Source organism: Micropterus dolomieu, linkage group LG21 (genome assembly GCF_021292245.1).
Source record: "Micropterus dolomieu isolate WLL.071019.BEF.003 ecotype Adirondacks linkage group LG21, ASM2129224v1, whole genome shotgun sequence".
NCBI lineage: Eukaryota > Metazoa > Chordata > Actinopteri > Centrarchiformes > Centrarchidae > Micropterus > Micropterus dolomieu.
This window is the reverse complement of record NC_060170.1, coordinates 11561727-11580825: the sequence shown is the minus strand read 5'-3', so window position 1 is coordinate 11580825 and position 19099 is coordinate 11561727. Positions and strand designations below refer to the sequence as shown.

The 19099-nt window shown below is 37.7% G+C and overlaps 1 protein-coding gene across 1 annotated transcript in view; it reads right to left on the bottom strand.

The window, feature by feature from the left end:
* The window catches only part of LOC123960147 (kinase suppressor of Ras 2-like), a 25083-nt gene extending 6629 nt beyond the window's left edge, over positions 1-18454 (bottom strand). Inside the window, exon 1 of the mRNA XM_046034721.1 lies at positions 17819-18454. Coding sequence (XP_045890677.1) covers positions 17819-17992 — 174 coding nt within the window. The 5' untranslated portion in view covers positions 17993-18454. The remainder of the gene's footprint in view (positions 1-17818) is intronic.
* Positions 18455-19099: the final 645 nt, after the last annotated feature.

Sequence of the window (19099 nt, the reverse complement as noted above, 5' to 3'; positions counted from 1 at the left end):
CATCCCTAAAGTGCCTTCTTGTGCGGCAGGGTCCACAGTGCTGCAGGCATTTCATCCTCCACCTCATGTGACGGCGGAGGAGGGGAGACTTCATCTGCTCTGCCCTGTCAGAGCACTGAGTATTTACACTCTGAGGTCCTCCCGTTGGAGGAAGGCTGACCAGCTGCTAGTGTGTTTTGGGTCTCCCAGGGCCGGGCTCCCTGCATCCAAACATACTATTAGCAACTGGATTGTTCAGACTATTTCCCTGGCCTATCAGGTGTGCGGTTTGCCTTCACCTGTGGCTGTGAGGGCTCAATCTACCAGAGGCATGGTGGCCTCTCGAGCCCTCCTTTTTCGGGGCCTCTTTGCAGGATGTTTGTTTAGCGGCTGGCTGGGCCACTCCGCACACATTCATTCGGTTTTACAGTCTTGACCTTCCTTCGGCACCTGGCACTCGTGCGCTCTCCTCTTAGTCGTGCCACTTTACTGCACACTGGGGCAGGCGGGGTTTCGGCACGGTTTAGTGGGTATCTCGTTCCCATAGTGTCGTAACCGACGCAGTTCGAGTTCCCTCGAAGGGGAACGTCTCGGGTTACGTATGTAACCCTGGTTCCCCGAGAAGGGGAACGAGACACTGCGTCGGCCCGCCGCACCTCTCTCCCCGCCTGAAGCGCCTGCTTCATAGTTTAAGCTAATGATGAGTGTGTACAGGTGTGCTTTATACTCCTCCGGTTATTCCGTCACACCTTACCGTTCTAGCAACAAGCCAATAGGATTGGAGTGATTTCATTCACGTTAAGACCTGCTTCGCCTAGAGGCGTTCCCATAGTGTCGGAACCGACGCAGTGTCTCGTTCCCCTTCTCGGGGAACCAGGGTTACATACGTACCCCGAGACGTTAATTTGGGGTTCAACTACATACTAATGTAACACTGATGAAAAATACATATACAGAAGAAACTTTTGTAGCGTTTGGAAAGCCTGTAAATATATTCAAACTGCAGGATACGATGAAGAAAACAGTTCCCAAAGATATTTGTTCCCGGTGACATTACCCTGACATTGTTTCCGGAAAGAAACTTTTTTTGAGCAACACAACCAACATTATAATCACCTCCTTTACACTGGGGTGTTTGCAGGGGATTCAAAACCTGAAAGAGGTTATAAGCTCATTTTAACCTTCTTAGTTTTGCTATCAGTTTTATTATAGATTGTGATTTAGTATTTAACGTCAGTGTGTAATTATTAATTTGTGTATAGTTCATATTGTGTGTGTTTTTTATATAGTGTGTATTTATCATTTATTTTTATTCTGCTTTTTAATTGCCTTTCTTTACTTGTGTTTTTAGTTTAAAGCCGAAACAGAGAGATAAGCACAAGAATTCCAATGTACTTGTACTGTCTTGTACCTGTACAAATAAATCTAATCTAATTATTGTGTACTTATTATTATTATGTGTTCGCCTGATTTTATATTGATTTGTCTGCAACCTTTTATGCTATCGTGGCTTCCCTTTTCAGACTTCAGTGGGACTTAATTGGTTAAATAAAGTTACATTTTTCATTGTTATTTGACAAATTTAGAATTTAAAGATGTTTTAAGTCCATGAAGAGCTTTTGAGCAAAACGGTGAATCCCACCAGTTTTGGCAACAATATTCTGTGCCTCACACTGAATTCTAACTAATAAATAACAATCAAAAAGTACCAAGTCTGTCACTCCGTACTTTTACTAAATCATCAAGGTATTTACTTATTTACTCCTACATTTAATTACCTTACATGACTTAAGTGTAACACAGAGCTTCTCAATGACTCGTGAATTAATCCCTAAAAGAATATTTGTATATCTGAAAAACAAGAACACTTTCTTTTCTATTTTGTGTTTTGTGTTTTGTGTTTATTTGTGTACTTCTCTACTTTTGTGGCTGTGGTCTTGACCGTGACTACTTTTGAAACTTGCTGCAAACTTTACCAGACCTGGTATTAAATCTGTTTTGGTAACTGTGCTCCAATTATTACAGATGAAACAATATATATACCGAAGTTGCCAGAGGGGAAACATCGTGTCCCTGACAAACTTTTATTGGTTTAAGAAAAAAATTATTCTCAATTTCTGATGCTATATTTTGTAATTTAAAAACTGCATTTCCCTTGGGTTTTATTAGCCCTGGGGAACAGTTTCATGCACATGAATAATAAACCTAATTATCGAAGTATTACATAATGTGAGGACATAATCTGTGTAACTATAACCCTATTAACACCTTTGAGTACCTCAATATTTATATTATGCTGCCATGTAAACAATTTACATTCATTTAATTCACATGTTAAATGTGTGTTTGTGCCAAAAGAAAAGGGTCAGAAATGTGTCTCTTTACAGAGACAACGTGATGAGGGACTACATTTCATGCTGAACCAAAGATATGAAATGAAAACGACAACAGCAGATTTGTTTTGAACAAATTATCCCAGCTGTCAAATAAATCCATCAGAACACGCAAAATTGTTGAATCATGTAAATGCTTTTATCAATCTATCACTACATCTATTGCATCAAATAAGTAATGACAGCGTGCTTGGTGGGACAGAGCTGAGTTCACTTTAGTGTCATGAAGTTAAAGTACTCTATCAAAAGTACTATAGTTAATATCAGCAACATATACTTGTGTTTATGCTGTTATTTCATAAGTGGCAACAATGATTATGATCACACTAAAAAAAAAAAGTTATCAAGTTATAAAGTTTGAGGTTCTGTCTCTATGATGCACATTTTTTAGAAGACTAAATCTGATCAAATTATCCAAACTGATCTTCAGTAAATACATAAACTATTAGATATATGAATCTAAAATGAAATGCATTGTTTATTATATTGTACATTATATTATTATATAAAAGTGAATAAGGCTCACTAAATTAAATTAAGTATTCATAAGTGTTAATGTGAGTCATATACAGTACATATTTAAATAAATCATTTAATCAGCTCTTTTGATTTTAATGGGGTTTTTTTTGTTAACTGACAATAGATTTTTTGTTTATTTCTACACATTTTTAATGATTCCTAGTTAACTTGCCACTTTGCTTTATTTCTTTCCCTGTGTGTTTATCTCTAATCTACCCTTTTCCAAATGGCTCTCTTACATATTTGTTTACTGTGGATTTCTTTAGTAAAAACTCTGCTTGTCAGTCATAGAGACGGGGCAGACTTAACATTAGATCTGATAATCAATATACACTCGGTCTTCTCTGCTCTCACATTTGGAACAAGGACTGCAAATGTATGCAAAGGGTCAATGCAGAGCATACAAAAAAGAATCTGCTATATATCACATGCAAAGTATATGTATGCTAACAAGTCAGCTTAGAATTCAGGTGAACCAAAAGGCACCCTGTTTTTATAAAACTAAAGACACCACAAATGTTTAAAACACGGAATAAAACAGAAATAAAAATAAGTACATAATGCAAGAACAGCAATAGCAACATTAACATAACTACAATTTCTTTGGTATTTGTACAGTACACATTTGTTGAATGTATACTGCATAAGTATGTTCTATATACATTGTACAGGGGAGGAGGGCCTCTCCAGTGCCTACCATTTAAGGGCCCACTAGAGGTCCTTATATGGTGGGCACTTTGTTTCACACTTTTAATGTCACCGAAAACAGCAAGGGAAACAGAAGAACAGCAGACAGGCTACAAGCTGCTTTCACACCTGCAGTTCAGTTCATCTGGTCTGGACCAGGTTGAAAAATTATACACTTTTGCGTTTTAGTTCTGGTCTGGTTCATGTTCACACTGCCTTTTTCCAAACAAACCAAGAGGAGTGAACACAAGTTGTACAGACTAACAAGTAACTTGTTGACAGTTCATCCTGCATTATTGTAGGGCTGGACGATATGGCCAAAAATGTTATTATGATAAAAGTTTCATAACTTTTGATATCGATAATTATCACGATAAGTATCATATCGTTATTTCTTTCGAGTTTAAAGAGTTTAATTGTGGTTTAAACTCTTCTTTATATTCAACACTTGAAGCCAAACAGTGGATCACTTCACAAATCTGATAATATCTTTGTCAACAAATATGCATGAGTAAAATTAAGTAAAAGCTTTTTTCAGTCCTTTTTCCTCAACAAAATAAACATCTTAATAAAAAAATTAAGTCCTAATTCGTGTATGATTCAAGTGAATAAAATCAAACATTTATTGAATATTTATTGAAAAATGTTGCGATAATTATTGTTATTGTTTTATTGTCCCAGCCCTGCATTATCAGTTTATCATCAGGACCCACAGGGAAAATCAGGGAAATAAAAATTCCAGTGACTTTGACAGTGACAGTTGCACATGTAGCACTTTAATGCATCTGATGTGTATTTTTGTGCCCTTCTGGGTCACAAAGACCTCATGAAGAAATAACTGGTTATTTTACATTATTACCTCACGTTATGAATGATGATGTAGAGACAGGACGAAGAGGAGGCGTCTTGACCAGTAATGATTCAGGGCTTATTACTGTGGGATTGCTGTCACACACTTTGTAATGGACTTGAAACTGACCAAAGCACACAGAGTAAAAGCACAGCCTGTTAGCAGCTTTTGACCTATTAATCAGGGAAAATTGTTTGGTCCGCACCAGAGTTTGATTAGCCCAAATTAAATGTGTGAAAGCAAAACTCCCAACAAATCTCAGAGTGGCAGGGGTCCTATTAAGGTGGTGCTAAGGGGGTGGAATCAACGACGATGCATTACAAAAAGACATGCATGAAAAATCTCAATCAATCAATTACATTATATAAGAGCTTCTTACATTCAGTGATGGAAAGTAACTAAGTACACTTATTTAACTTCTGTACTTAAGTACAGTTTTGAGGTATATACTATAACTGCAGTTTCCTTTATTTCCAATTTCCAACTTAATTCCAGAAGAAAAGACAATACTTTTCTCTCCACTTCATTGTTTTGATTTTTTTGTTTGTTTATTTGTTTTATCTAGTTACTTTAAAGATCACAAATTCACACAAGACATCAATAAATTTTTTTTGTTATAGATTAAACTACCGATCAGTCTATAAAGTAGTTACATTTAGCTCCACAATGGCTTCATACTAATAATCCAGTAATATATAATTAAAAAATTAGGGGTGTGACGAGACCCACGAGACGAGATTGGGTTCCCGAGATCAGGACAAGACAGGATTTTAACACTATATTTAAGAAATCTTCAGTGCTGAATTATATGAAAATTTTGAGCATAAACTGTTAATTTCCTGCATTCTGGTGAATGTTTCTGCACTAATTTATGGTGGAAATATTTTTATTTATGTAAAGGGAAACACAAATTTCATGTGGCAGGTGACAATTTAAAATCTAAAAATATACAGAATTAGTGCTGGGCAACAACTAAAATTTTTATTCGCATTAATCGTATTGTTATGCACAAAATTGAATAATGAATTCTAAAGTAGTGCATTGTGCACTTTTAATTTAAATGTAATGCTGTTTGTGAGTTTCCAGAATTTATTACTGTTTACTAAATAGTTATCAGGACATCAACAGGAGGGAATTCGCATGGTAGAGCATCCCTGCAAAACTAGATGTAGGCCTATCAGGTCAAGTTATGTAGCCTATCATTTTAATTTAAGTTAAATAGGCTACTACTGTGTAGCACACAAGCCGTTGCCATGGTTACAGCGAAAGTCAGCCGCAGTCATCTCAAACATGTGTTATCAGTTATACATTTGTTTTTCACTGCGTGAGAAAATTAATGTGTGGTGTGATAGCATGTGAAAAATCTCAATGCGTGAGACAGACAGCTATTGACATGAGGAGAAATCAACACATTTTAATCTCGCGATATCTCGTGGCACAAGATGTCGTCACACCCGTAATAATAATTATGACACCCACAACAGCCAGTTTTCTGTACTATTAGTATTATGTGTTCTACTTTTGATAATGCAGTTAATTTTGCAGAAAATACTGTAGTACTTTTACTTATGTAAGATTTTGAACGTATTTTTACACTGTGGTATTGCTACTTTTAAAAAAGAAAACTACAGGAATACTTCTTCCACTCCTACTTGCTAACAATAGCCTTATTCAAAACAGAGTCCCTTTCTAACAGATTGAATCCCACACAGTGAACATGTATACATTTTTCCTTTGTGACCTGGCAACTTTTACTATTTATTTTGAGCACGGTGTTCTGATCATAGACAAGCAGACAAAGCCTGCCAGGAGCAACTGATGACATCTTTTTAGCAAAATTTCTTATTACAGACTGAAAAATTCATATCTTGTGGAAGAGATGTTTTGTTTTGACTGTACTTAAGTCATACAACATAGCAAGCTAAATAAACAGCAAGAACATCTGTAGTGAAGCAGTTCTGAGCCGAAACAATCGGTCTGATTAAAAATGATGGTAGAGCAAGTTCCAGGCTCACAGTGGGTGACGTGATGCATGAAGACTTAAGGATGATACATTTGGATGGCCCTATTCCAAACATACACCTACAAAATGACTGCTAGAAATTAGACAGTGCTGGCCTACATCAGTGGATACCAAAGTAGAAACTAGTGGAGGAGGGACTTTAAAGTCACCTCTGAATGCAGAAAACCGTACAGCAGCTGCCCACGGCTGCTAACGCTCTGCCCAACAAGGCGACTGCTCAGTCCACACAGAGAAGCACACATTTACCCTTAATCTGTTGACTTCTTACTGTATATCATATTCTTGCCATTTTTATTTGTTTATGGAGTAATGGCAACAATACAGCATGACACGGCATAGGCCTATATAAAGTAACTGGTTCTCATTCAGTGCAAATGAAAAAGGGGGGATGGGTGTTAGAGAGACAGAGGGCCAGAAAGATAGAAAACTTTCGAGGATACTTTTCAATCTATCTATTATCACACTTTATCGTTCTCAAAAAGATATCACATTGTGAACTAATCCTAAATTAATTTTTAGCCATGTGAGCTGTCAGTCAGTGGCTCCACAACTCAGTCCAGGCTGAAATATCTCAACAAATATTGGATGGTTTACAAGAAATTAGGCTCAGACATTCGTGTCTCCCTCATGATGAATTGTTATCACTATGGTGATCCTCTGATCTGATCAAATACTTTGAATTTATGACCAAACACCTGAAAAACTACTTACATTCCCATCAGCCTCAGCTGTTCTTTGTTTTTAGTGCTAATTAATAAATGTTAGATTGCAAACACAATAAACTAAAATAACATAGGCAACATTATACCTGCTAAACATAAGTAAGTTAGCATTGGCATTGTGAGCAAGTTAGCACACTGAAATTAGTATATCACTCAAAGCACAACTGTGCTTAGATGCGGCCTCCCTCTTATACTATCTTAGTCTAGCTTGGATTTAGACTTTTACAGTTGTTAAAGTAAGTTTGTTTGAACCAGTAGTAGGCAGAGATAACTGCAAGACAAAAAGAAGCTAAAGCAGGGGTGTCAAACATGTCTAAGAAGTTTTGTTAAATCAGCTCACAAATGTATTACTTTGTTATTTGTATTGTTACTGTTTGTCTAGCACAGTTGCCTTTCTATTTTACATTCAACATTTAGCAAGCTGTAGCTGACTGTGCAACTTGTCAACTAGTTAACCAGTTAAATGGTCGGCCGATTTATCGGGCCGATATCTGGAATGTTGAGATAATCAGCATTGACTGACCTACACTCACAAGGCTGATATATCATCCTAAATGACCGCACATCTAATCTGAAATCATTGCTGGCTAGGGTTATATATATATTGTTATGCTGTAGAGATTATTGCAGTTGAATGACGTCACTTCTGACAAACTGCACCCCGTTGTCCCATAAACACCAGTCACGTTCAGAAATCTATAGCATGACCCAATGTGTTTTTATATTTAATTAATTAATGGAAATTCCATCTAAAACAGCATGTTACTGGCTGAAATAATAATGATAATATATTCTGCATGGAACAATGGAATTATACATGACTTTTCTTGTTGTTTCTCTGTTTTAATTCCGGCATTATATAACGGCCATAGGTTCCCCCGCTCTCTAAATATCGGCACCGGCCGTTAAAAAAACCCATAATGTTCGACCACTATTAGCAACATAAAAACTTCTGCTATGACCAACAGAGCTCTGATGTACTGCAATGCACCTGACACCACAATACAATAAAATGCAACAACAGTTCACCTGTGGCCTGAACTATGAAGCAAGGTAACTGGCTTATCCAGGTAACTTCAGGAGTAACTTTGTGACGTCGGGTGTAACTTCCCAAATAACCCGTACTACACAAGGTGGATAGGTGTTACCTGAGGTCTGTTGCCATGGCAATTTATGCTGCGTCTCTAAACTGCTCCGAGCAGGTTTTGTTTGTGGTCAACTCGAGGTTACCCTGTATATGTGGGATGCACACCACATCTGTACTCAGTGTTAAAGATGAGAAGTTGGATATTAATACATACCACTTGATAAAATATTTTTAGATTTCATCCTGACTTGTTCCACTGAGGTTGCAGCTGAAATGACGTTATTCTTAACACAACAACATTACGTTCATACTGCAAACCCTGCAGCCTCTGCACTGAAAAAAAATGTTATGTGACTTTACTTAATTTTATTATGTCAAGTGGTTGCACGAAATAAATTGATCTAATTCCAGATATATTTTTTAAGTTGAGTGTACTTATATTTTTTAAGTTGAATGTACGTATATTTTGTAAATTGGTTGTACTTATATTTTATAAGTTGAGTGTATTAATCTCTTTCAGTAATTTCAGATCAATTATATTTATAATTTTGGCTAAATTATTTTGAGTAGAATTTACTAAATTTTTCTACGTTCAGTACACTAAAATGAATTATGTGCATCCAGATCAATTTAATGGTTTGCTTTCTACATACTAAAATGAAGTTTAATCCAATAGTTTTTTTAAATCTCTTATTAATCTCTTTATCCAACTCTTTATTTTCCTGGTCCAAGATATAGAACACCATTTTTGCTCTCTCAAACAAGACTGCCAGTAATGTAACTCAGTAGTCACCATTCCTCAAATTGCTTTCTTATAACAAAATGCCTTAGTATCTTCCATTAAAACAAGCACCTATTTCTAGGATTGCAGTATTCATTTCGAGTAAATATTCCAAAACATCCCTAGTACAGCTTTAAATGTTCACAACAGTAGCTGTATACATATATCCGCACACATTACTACAGTCCACCACTCACTTTTAATATCTTCTACAGCTGCATTTCACATCATATTAAATTTGCTTTATCACTAAACACCACCCTAAACACACAATGACAATGCAGCTTAAAAGGGTTCACAATAGCAGCTGAAGAAAACCTACAATCCAGCATTGATTTTGTTCTTTAGTCAAAGGACTTTGGAGGAAAGCCTTTTACCACCCATTTGCAAGAGCACAACATATACAAATAACAAAATACCCCAGTACTATACAGAACATGTGATTTTAGGGAGGCGATATTAATTAGGCTAAATAACGGGACAGTTTCTGAGATGTAGCCCATATGTAGGCTATAACTGAATTATCCTAACTGTTTTCACACATTTAGATTATTATTATTAGACTATTTTACATGTCCAAAAAATATGGAAGCTAGGGTGGGAGTTAATAGCCAAGAAAAAAATCCAAGATTAAAGTGGCAAATTTACAAGAACAAAAATCGCAAATTCCCTGAAATTAAAGTCACAAAAAATCCAAATCACTCTGGTGTTTCCTTTGAATAGCCTGCACCCAAGTCTCTAAGGTGCATGATAATATAGTGTCGTGGGCTAAACTCACTGCTAAATTCGATTGTGAAGTCTAATATAATTTTCCACTGCATGCATAATACACGGCAGAAGTGTGTGTGTGTGTGTGTGTGTGTGTGTGTGTGTGTGTGTGTGTGTGTGTGTGTGTGTGTGTGTGTGATGTTGCGGTCTTGCAAAGGGAAGTGATGTGGTTCCTTGCAAACAAAACCCACTATTTTTCGGAGAGTTTCTCTCATAAATGTATGAATACAATGTCAGACAATATATTCAAGTTTTTAACTTGTAGATTTTTGATTATCAGTTTCTCGTAAATCTACTACAAATTCTTTCCCCCTCTCCCCTGGCTCCAAATCTTTTATTACAATAGACAGAATGTGCAGTTGTACCTTTACATCTTAATGATATTATCATATGATATATAAAAGAAGAGGCCATAAAATACATAATAGAGAATTAGCCTACAATAACACTGTGAAGATAATTACAAATTTACTCAATGCGATGCCAACAAACCTCCCTGCCTTTGTCGGCCGCCATGGTTTTAGATTTGACGTGTCCTTAAATTCCTCATATCCTGACACTATCAACATGCATTCTTCTGGGGAAAATACGGAGCCTGCGCCATTGTGAAAAAAACTCTTGTCTGCACGACCGAACACAGCCCATTTATGCGAACGCGCACCAACTCTAATTAACTTAACACTGACTCAACTACATCTTAACATCTTATTCACCGTCGTAGTACCGTTAGAGGTCAGAGTTTGTCAACCCTGAATTTGCTTGTTAACCCTGTTAACTTTGAGTAGGCTGAACTCCCTTCGTAGTACAGGCCACTGTTCACCACATCTACTTTCAAGTAAGTTGGACAATTTATATTCTTTATGGAGTTTAATATGACTTCTCCCCAAGGAAAAAGCCGCTGATAAGAAATACAATCTCAAGTGGCAATAGGCCTTACACAGAGAACAATATTACAGGTGCAGGAAAGAGAGTGTATGTTGAAATTTATTGTTAGAATAGTTTATTTACAATCGAGCAGTCAAGAACCCTCCCTCTGTGAGAATTATGTGGCCAGTGGCTCCCAGGTAAAAAGAGTTTAATGTCCCTGACCTAGCATGTAAAACCAACTTCTAAGCAGCATTGCCATCCAAAAGCTCCAGGCGGAGCAGATTTGGCGAGGCATACTTGTGGCGAAAACCAGATGGGAATGAACATACTGTACTGTGGGCAGTTGCACAAGCATGAGCTGCTAGGGCTAGCAGGCTAACAATAGCATGCCTCAAAAGCTGAAAATGATCCCTGTTTCTAACACTTAAGTATCTTTACCTTCTGTCTCCACCCTTGCACAGACTGCGAGACTTGCAGAAAACCTCCAATAATGCTGCTTATACTTTTTCACTATCACGTTACTAAAACACAAAAAGTCAAGTCTGTCCTGTGTCCTAAACTACATGGACATTGGTGAGTCTCTAAAGTGGAGGTCAGACCTAGATCCATGTTGCACATCAAAGAGATAAAAGTAACAGTAAAAGTGTTATTTTAGTGCAATTAAAATAACTTAGAAGACAAATAATCCTAAATTTATAAGGGAAGGAAAAGTTGAGAAATTTATTAGTCAAAAAATCTGGAGACAGTTTCTAATGTGCTTTCTGATACTGCCTCTAGACTAAGCTGGCTAACATAAACATTTTACTTACAGGTCTTTAAGGGATCTTTTTGTGTTGGTGCCTGTCAAAAAGACCTATTTACATCCATTTAAATGTTATGTCAAACAATTCAACCTGAAAAAGTCCAAGCGGGTGGGAGTACTACTGTAACTACAACATTTTTAAACCAGCATATTTCCTATAATGGTAGAGTGTCCTTTAAGCAGACGTAGATGAGCCTATGTTGTGCTATTCCCATTTGAGGCATGAACTAAATTGCCCTCTTTGCAACTGCTACACTTACAGTTAATCCAGATAAACTGGAACACTTAATGAATGTACAGCAGACGACAACTTCCAAACCAGCTTTATCTGATCTGTTAGTCCTGTACTTTCCTACATTATAAATGTCCAGCATTCTCTTTAAGCTTATTCAAGAGCATAATAAATGGTCTCTCAGCAAAGGTTGGTGTAATTTGTGAATTTCACTCCAGTTCTGATAAAGGCACAACTAAAAGAGAAACATAACTTAAAATATACACTTTTATTTGTATATATTACTTTAGTAAAACAGCAATTCATCAACTTTTAGTAGCCACATTTAGCCTACTAAGCTGTAGCACACTGTGGTTACTGACAATTTATCAACTAAACTGGTTTGTAGGTGAAAATAAAGGCATTGGATGTGTATAGGCATTCTCAGTGTACTGACGTACAATAAATACAGTAAGTGCTAGATCTTTTTTTTTTTTAGACTATTCACTGAGAGCATATTCATAAACTTGAAGGGGCCACAAACTCCAGAAAACAATCTGTGAGTTTTTCATATTTTGTAAATGCAGCATTCAGTCACATAAGACAGTGTAGTTCTACAATCCTTCAACAGGCACATAAGAGGAAGTGCAAGGAAGCCATCACAGTGTAGTTGCCCCCCAAAGTTTAATGACAAGGGAACACAATGGTTTTGGACATCGGTGATTGTCCACAGACCAAAAAGAATCAAACAAAGAAACCATATCAAAGCAGACTCATATTAGAATGGTACTCCAATAATTTAGTAGTGCACTTCCATAAAGCTGGGGAACTCATAAGAGACACATTAAACAAAAAATGCTGAAGCATCAGAGGCCAAGCTATCGTCACTCTTTGACCTACACTTCCCATAAAGCAACTCAATCACGTTTACTGTATCAGGTTTGCGTTAGCCAAATATTCTCCGTCATTGAATCAGTTTTTTAATAAGGATGGAAAATTCTGAAGACCATCCATCATTTTGACAGATTAAGACAAAGGGTGATCTCCTGTGATTTAAAGTAATCAACATGCAACACTGTCTATAACCATATGTAGACCACCTGTGGTAGAACCCCCTGTCCAGTAGCTGTTGTCTATAGTAGTCTTGTCTTTGGTCTCACATGCATGACCTTGTTGTCTAGCTGGCGTTAGCCATCGCACTGGTTCGGCTATATCACTACATAGTCTAGTTATCGCAAAATGTCACACCAGCTGAATGTCCAAAGTTTCTTCAGAAAGCCCAATAATTGATATGTGATTGACAAACGAGGTTAAAAAAAGCGGACTTGTTACAGTTGAGGGTGAAGTACAAGCAAGTAATACTGATAACGTTTATCAGCCAATGGCAGCTAATGTTACAGGGAAAGCAAGTGGCAGCAAGGATGTTAAGAACATTAATTTGCTTTGTGTGGTGACATAAAAATTGTCTCAAATGTTCATCTTTCTTCTCTGTAAGTTCTGTATATTAAATGTTATTGTGATCAAATGCTATTAAATAGGCTGTATGTCTCATTATCATAAAAAACATTCTAAATAAAATGCTGGGTAATAATAGATTATGATGGAATTTTTACGACCCTTTTCCCGACAAGAAAGTCTAACACCACTGTACACTACCTGCTCAGCACCAAACAGCAGACAGACACAGTCAGCAACAATCTGGTGAACACAGTGGAGCATTAACAGCTAAAGAGCCAGATATTTCCCTTCTGGGGTTGGCAGAGACCAAAAACAGAGCTAAAAGTCGGTGTGAATATTGTGTGAATATTGGACTTACATGTGCCAGGTGGCCAGAAACGTGACTCAAATTGAATGATAATGTTGCTCTATAACTTCTGAATGTGTAAATAAGAAACATCTTGCTTTCCCACATCACCTTAAAAGGTGATAATATGTCAGACAGACAATGTGACAATCATGCCCACGCTATGCAGCAATCAGCCAGGTGTGCAGAAGTGTCAAAATAAGGTTAGAATTTCTCTCTCAAGCCCTTATTCTAATTCAACAAATACTGCTTTTTGTGGGTGCATTTAAGGAGAGACTTTCCCCCTTATTCCCATTTGTACAAGATCAGGAAGGCATGCGGTTTGATGCCATTCAGAGCAGGTACAAATCAAGTCCCTTCAGATGTGGTTGAACAACACCTAGTGTAATCTGGTTTGCTTCAAGTACAATGAACCCTTTGACCCTCGTCACAGCCTCTGATCTTCTGACTCTGAGCAGAAAAACACCTTTGAAACAACAACAAACAAACAAGCTGATGATACACTTGTTCAAATAAACATTGTTAAGCCTTTACCCATCTCATGTACTTAAATATGAATGAATAGCACTTTTTTTGACCTGCCCTCGTTTCCATTATATGAAATACATAACTGGATCACATGTGCTCTGTAGCGTGTCTGCATCTCTATGAAAGCCTAAAAAAAAGATCATACCAGTGTATCCAAGGGATACCGCCAACAATGCTTAATTATATTAATGGAAACCAGTATTAACACTTCATCCAGTTAATGATATAGGCTGCTATTATTGGTAAAGGTTTTTGCTAAAGCAGGGTCAGTGCTCAACGCCTCTAAGAGATTGTGTCTGAGGCACAAGCTGGGTCCTCTACTGTAGGTTATTAACAGAGATGGAAAATAGAGATGTCGTAGAGGAATCTCCCATGCAAGCACACAACACTCAATAAAGATCAGGACAGGTTAATGAGGAAGGATTTGCTTGCGGCTGACGTCATTGTGCTCCTGATCAAAATCCCTGGTGGACAACTCATTTGTCGTTGAGGACTGACATCCAGAAAGGCCCTGCAACTCAGAGTATTTGAGAAAGATTACACGGTTCTCAGGAGTAACTCCTTTGTTGCACTTGCGAATTAGATGTTGAGTGTGTTTTCTTTGTCCTCATTCATTTGTAATACTTGTGTCTTTCTTTTGAGCCTTTTTTTGGAAATTTTTTAATTTAATTTCTCACAAAATGTTATAATACAAACAATTTAAAAAAAGATAGATATGCAGCCATATCTGTACTGGTTCCCAGGTATTGATAAAATGTGTTTTCCAAAGGGATTCTAGCCTAAATTTAACAACAGAAGAATTGCAGCCCACAACAGTACATGACTACCAAAATATCTCCCTCTGACATGAATACATGTCAGTGTTTCTATTATTTTGTTTCAAACTGTGGCCAATGACTGTATTTTTCAAGCACTGTGAATGTCCCAGCAGCATATCAAAAACAAAATAATTTCTTTCTTCTTTTCACACAACTTTATTGTGAAGAGTGCTACAGCACAGTTAAATCAGCATTTATCCAAAACTTCAACACAGAGATAAATCTTGTTGTTGCAGCTGAACAAGTGAAGTTTTGCTACATTGCTCACTGTCACTGCTTCATTTAAAGCTTAAGGAAGTCTGCACCAACTCTAAGTCATCACTATGGCTTTCTATGCAGTTATAAAGAGAGAGAGAGAGAGAGAGAGAGTAACCATAGATGGGACATACATTGGGACATTATTAGTCCCTCAGACTGAGATGTGAAATTTGACACTCAATTTAGAACTACAGCAATCAATATTCTTATATTAGTCAAATGACTATGTGCAATATGAAAAGCCCACAAAGTCAGTTCTCATCAACCACATTTCCAGCTGCAGTATCTGTTTTCAGCAAAACAGCATTGGTAAACCCCCATGTGTACTACCTGCATAGCACCAAACAACAGAGAGGCAATATAGCAACTAGCTGGTGAATATAATGAAGCTAAAGAACCATATGTTTTTCACGGGAGTTGATGGAGACCATAACAAAACTAAAGGATTCATCAAGAGGTGAGAAAATCTGCTGATGCAACTTTTACTTTAGGCAGAGTGATGGAGCTCTTGAAAGAATTCATAAGATGGATCTGACTTTGGTTACTCTGTAGAAAGTCATGAACACATATAAGGTATTAAGTGACATAAATATGTTATGGAAATGTTGCTGCAGTGCACAGTGTCACTTTGAAGAACTACAGCATGTACACAAAGTGAAGCCAGATGTTCCCGTATTGTGGTGTATGACAAAGACGATAATTTCCCCAGTGCATTATATTCCTGTATTCAATTCAACAGATCACCTATAAACAGATAAATAACGTATGAATGATTTGGAACCTGTATTCACTACATTATCGTATCTTCTCTTTTATTGGCACATTGCCACCTTGCGTTGCTGCCCTCTGCAGTCACCAGAAACGTGTTTCACATCACCCCTCAGGCTCGTGGCATGCCCGTCTGGTAAAACAAGTGATTCAAACAATACTGCCACAATAAAACACTGTACAGCAGCAATGATGGTCAAAAATCTCTGCAAGGCCCCTTTAACCACATAGGTGACTGCAAATGTTCATGTTTGTATTTGCCATCACTTTTTAAAGGAAACTATCTTCTAATGTGCACCACTGATGTAGATATTAATAAAAACCCTTGTCTTTTTTATTCCACACTTAATGTAACGTTCCACAATATTGCAAAGGAAGGCTCTAACATATAGCATATACATTTAGGATGAGAAAAAAGTACCCTCCCCTGCTCTACGTTGGACCAAAACTAAAGTTACAACACCCTTTTTCTGCCCCCCTTAAACCACCGTGTAATTTCCGTATAGTCCCGTAGTCACACAGCGGTTTGTGGTATAGATGTGATACCTGGTACAGATATATGAAAATGCTGTTTATTTATGCTTTAAGATTGCCAATTTATATTTTCTAATAAAGAAAGATAAACTAAATATATTAGTTAGGTATATGTACTTTTGCTAGGGATTCATCCAAAATGGTCATAAACAATCAGTCAAATCTAGGTTTTAAACAATCAAGTCATATTTGAGATATGACATATATTTCAAGACTATATTAATATGTTGGCAAATAAAAAGAATACTTCTGTAATGCTTATGACAAATAATCCAGTACCCACAATGCTTTGCAACGCACTCAGGGAACATAGTGAACATTTATCTTCACACTGTGGCCTGCTCATTGCTGGCAGCACATTTGGACTTAATATTACGGTAGTTTTCTCTCCTCTTGGACTACATTACCGTCCCCTGTCTGTGCAGCACTTATACACTTCACATAATATCCCAGTCATAGCATTAATATATACTAACTTACATGTTTATATGTTGTTTATATATTTTAAAATATGAAGCCTCATTTTCCTGTGGAGTTGGGATTAGTTTGTGGCAGTCACAAAGTGTGCCTTTACTTTAGCCCTTTATGATATTTTTATGTAATATCTATCCCCACTGGGACTTAAAGTGTGTTGATGGTACACACAGATAGGCCTACTCAGTGGTGAGTTTATGGCGACCTTATCGCACTTAATGGTATTTGTTTTAATCTCATGAGGCATCACCATAACATTCTCATAGGTCCTCACTCAGTATTGAGTTTTCAGTGACCTTATCGCACTTTAAGGCATTTTTATGTCCCATAACAGCCTCTCACTGATGGTGGTGGTGGTGGTGGGGTGTTCGACTGGTTTTAAGTGGACTCCAAACTGACAGTCTAGATATCTCAAACACAGCACCGGGATATTATGGCCATTACGTAACGCAATTTACGGAATACCCCACGGGCCAATTAAACGGATAACGATATTTTGTAGGCCTAACAATTTCAGTAATCTGCTCGCCTTGCATAACAGCAGGGCCTGGATGCGCTGCAAGGACAGATGCGCAGGCTGGCATATTGGTAATGGATTGTAAACACAGGCTGCCTATAGGCCTCGGCTGCCTCAGATATTATTCTGATGGAGAAGAGCCACCTTCTCTCCCCGCCACCTGCAGAATGCGCAAGTCTATAACAGCCCACTGCAGCCCCGTAGCCTCTTGATTTATTGCACTGCACAACACAGACAGCAGTGGGCTTTAGCAGAAAACCTTTGCATATGCAATGACAACACCGACAGCAGAAAAACAGTTTGTCGTTGAAAAGGCACAGAATATGCATAGTGGCCTAGAATAAATAACAGACGGTGACAGCCCTCCGTATTGATTTAGATCAAGATGCACGGCACAAATTCAGTCATTCCACTCAAAGGGTGCTTACCTCCAGCGTTCGTATCTCTTTTTGTGTCAAGTCGTTGGATGTGGCACATTTGGTCCGTAAACCCTCCAAACTAGAAATGCTTATGTCTATCATATTTTGCACCAACTCGCACTGCTGCAAGGCTTTCTGCAAACTAAGATGCTGCTCTTCGCTTTTTGTCATCTCCTCGTTCATAGTTTTGCGAGCAGTGGTCTTATTTTCCCTTTGCACTTCAAAAAAAATAAAAACAATAACAACAACAACAAAATAAGAATAGCCTAGAACATAAACGTGGAAGAGCCCACGGAACAGAGCAACCTGCAAAACGCCATGAAACGAGATGTTGTAGGTTTACAGACGGGGTTTGAGCCGTGAGAGAGTCGACTCCATTGCAACAACAGTCCTCGTAGTTCCTGCTGTTTCATCCAGGTGTCTCTGGTTGTAGACTAAATCAAACACAATATGAAGATACCGAGCGGGACTACACGGTTTGCCACAGCATCCATTGAGTGCCCCTTCGCTTCAAATGGATGGGGTTTTTTTAAAGAGAGAGAAGCTGTTCAGTGCATCATAAGCAGACGTATCGGGAGAAAGCCTGGTGGTTTTAAAGGTGCTGATGTGTGGATTGGATGCAGGTACTCCTTGTCTCCCTTGGCAGCAGCTGCATCCCGGTTCGCTCCCACCACACCGACATGTTTCCCGTCAATCAAACTCACAGCAACAGCATCGCATCGCCCAGGCGCCGCTGTGAGGGGCCGCTCTCGCGAGATTAAGAGACAGTGGGCTCGCAGATCCAACCAGTCTCCAGGCCTGGATGAGGAACAAAACTGACACTTACTTTTCACATGTTTTTACCACACACGGAGATGTGTGCACTCCCATACAGGGCACCTACACATACATAGTCTTCACTCATCTACAGCCTGCACATTATGTCTATAGCTAGCTATGTGGTTTTTAATAGGCCTTATGACTTTACAGTTATTTTGTTATAGGCCTACTTTTCATTTTTCAAATTTTTTGACAAAATATTTAAACCTTAAAGATCTCATCATATCTGAATGAAGTTTAAATAGGATGTTTAAGAGATCACAAATATATTTCTGTTACACAAAATTATGTTTTTTATGTTTTCTGACTTTAATCTAAATGTTGCTTTTTTCATTTGAAATACCCACTTTCACAACTTCAGGCTTCAAATTAAACAATCTGAGTAGGAAAAATCACTCCTTGGTTAGCAAATCATGTAATTAATGTGTGATAAGGCATCAAGACACTGCTTTATTGTAAGGGGTCCCAAGC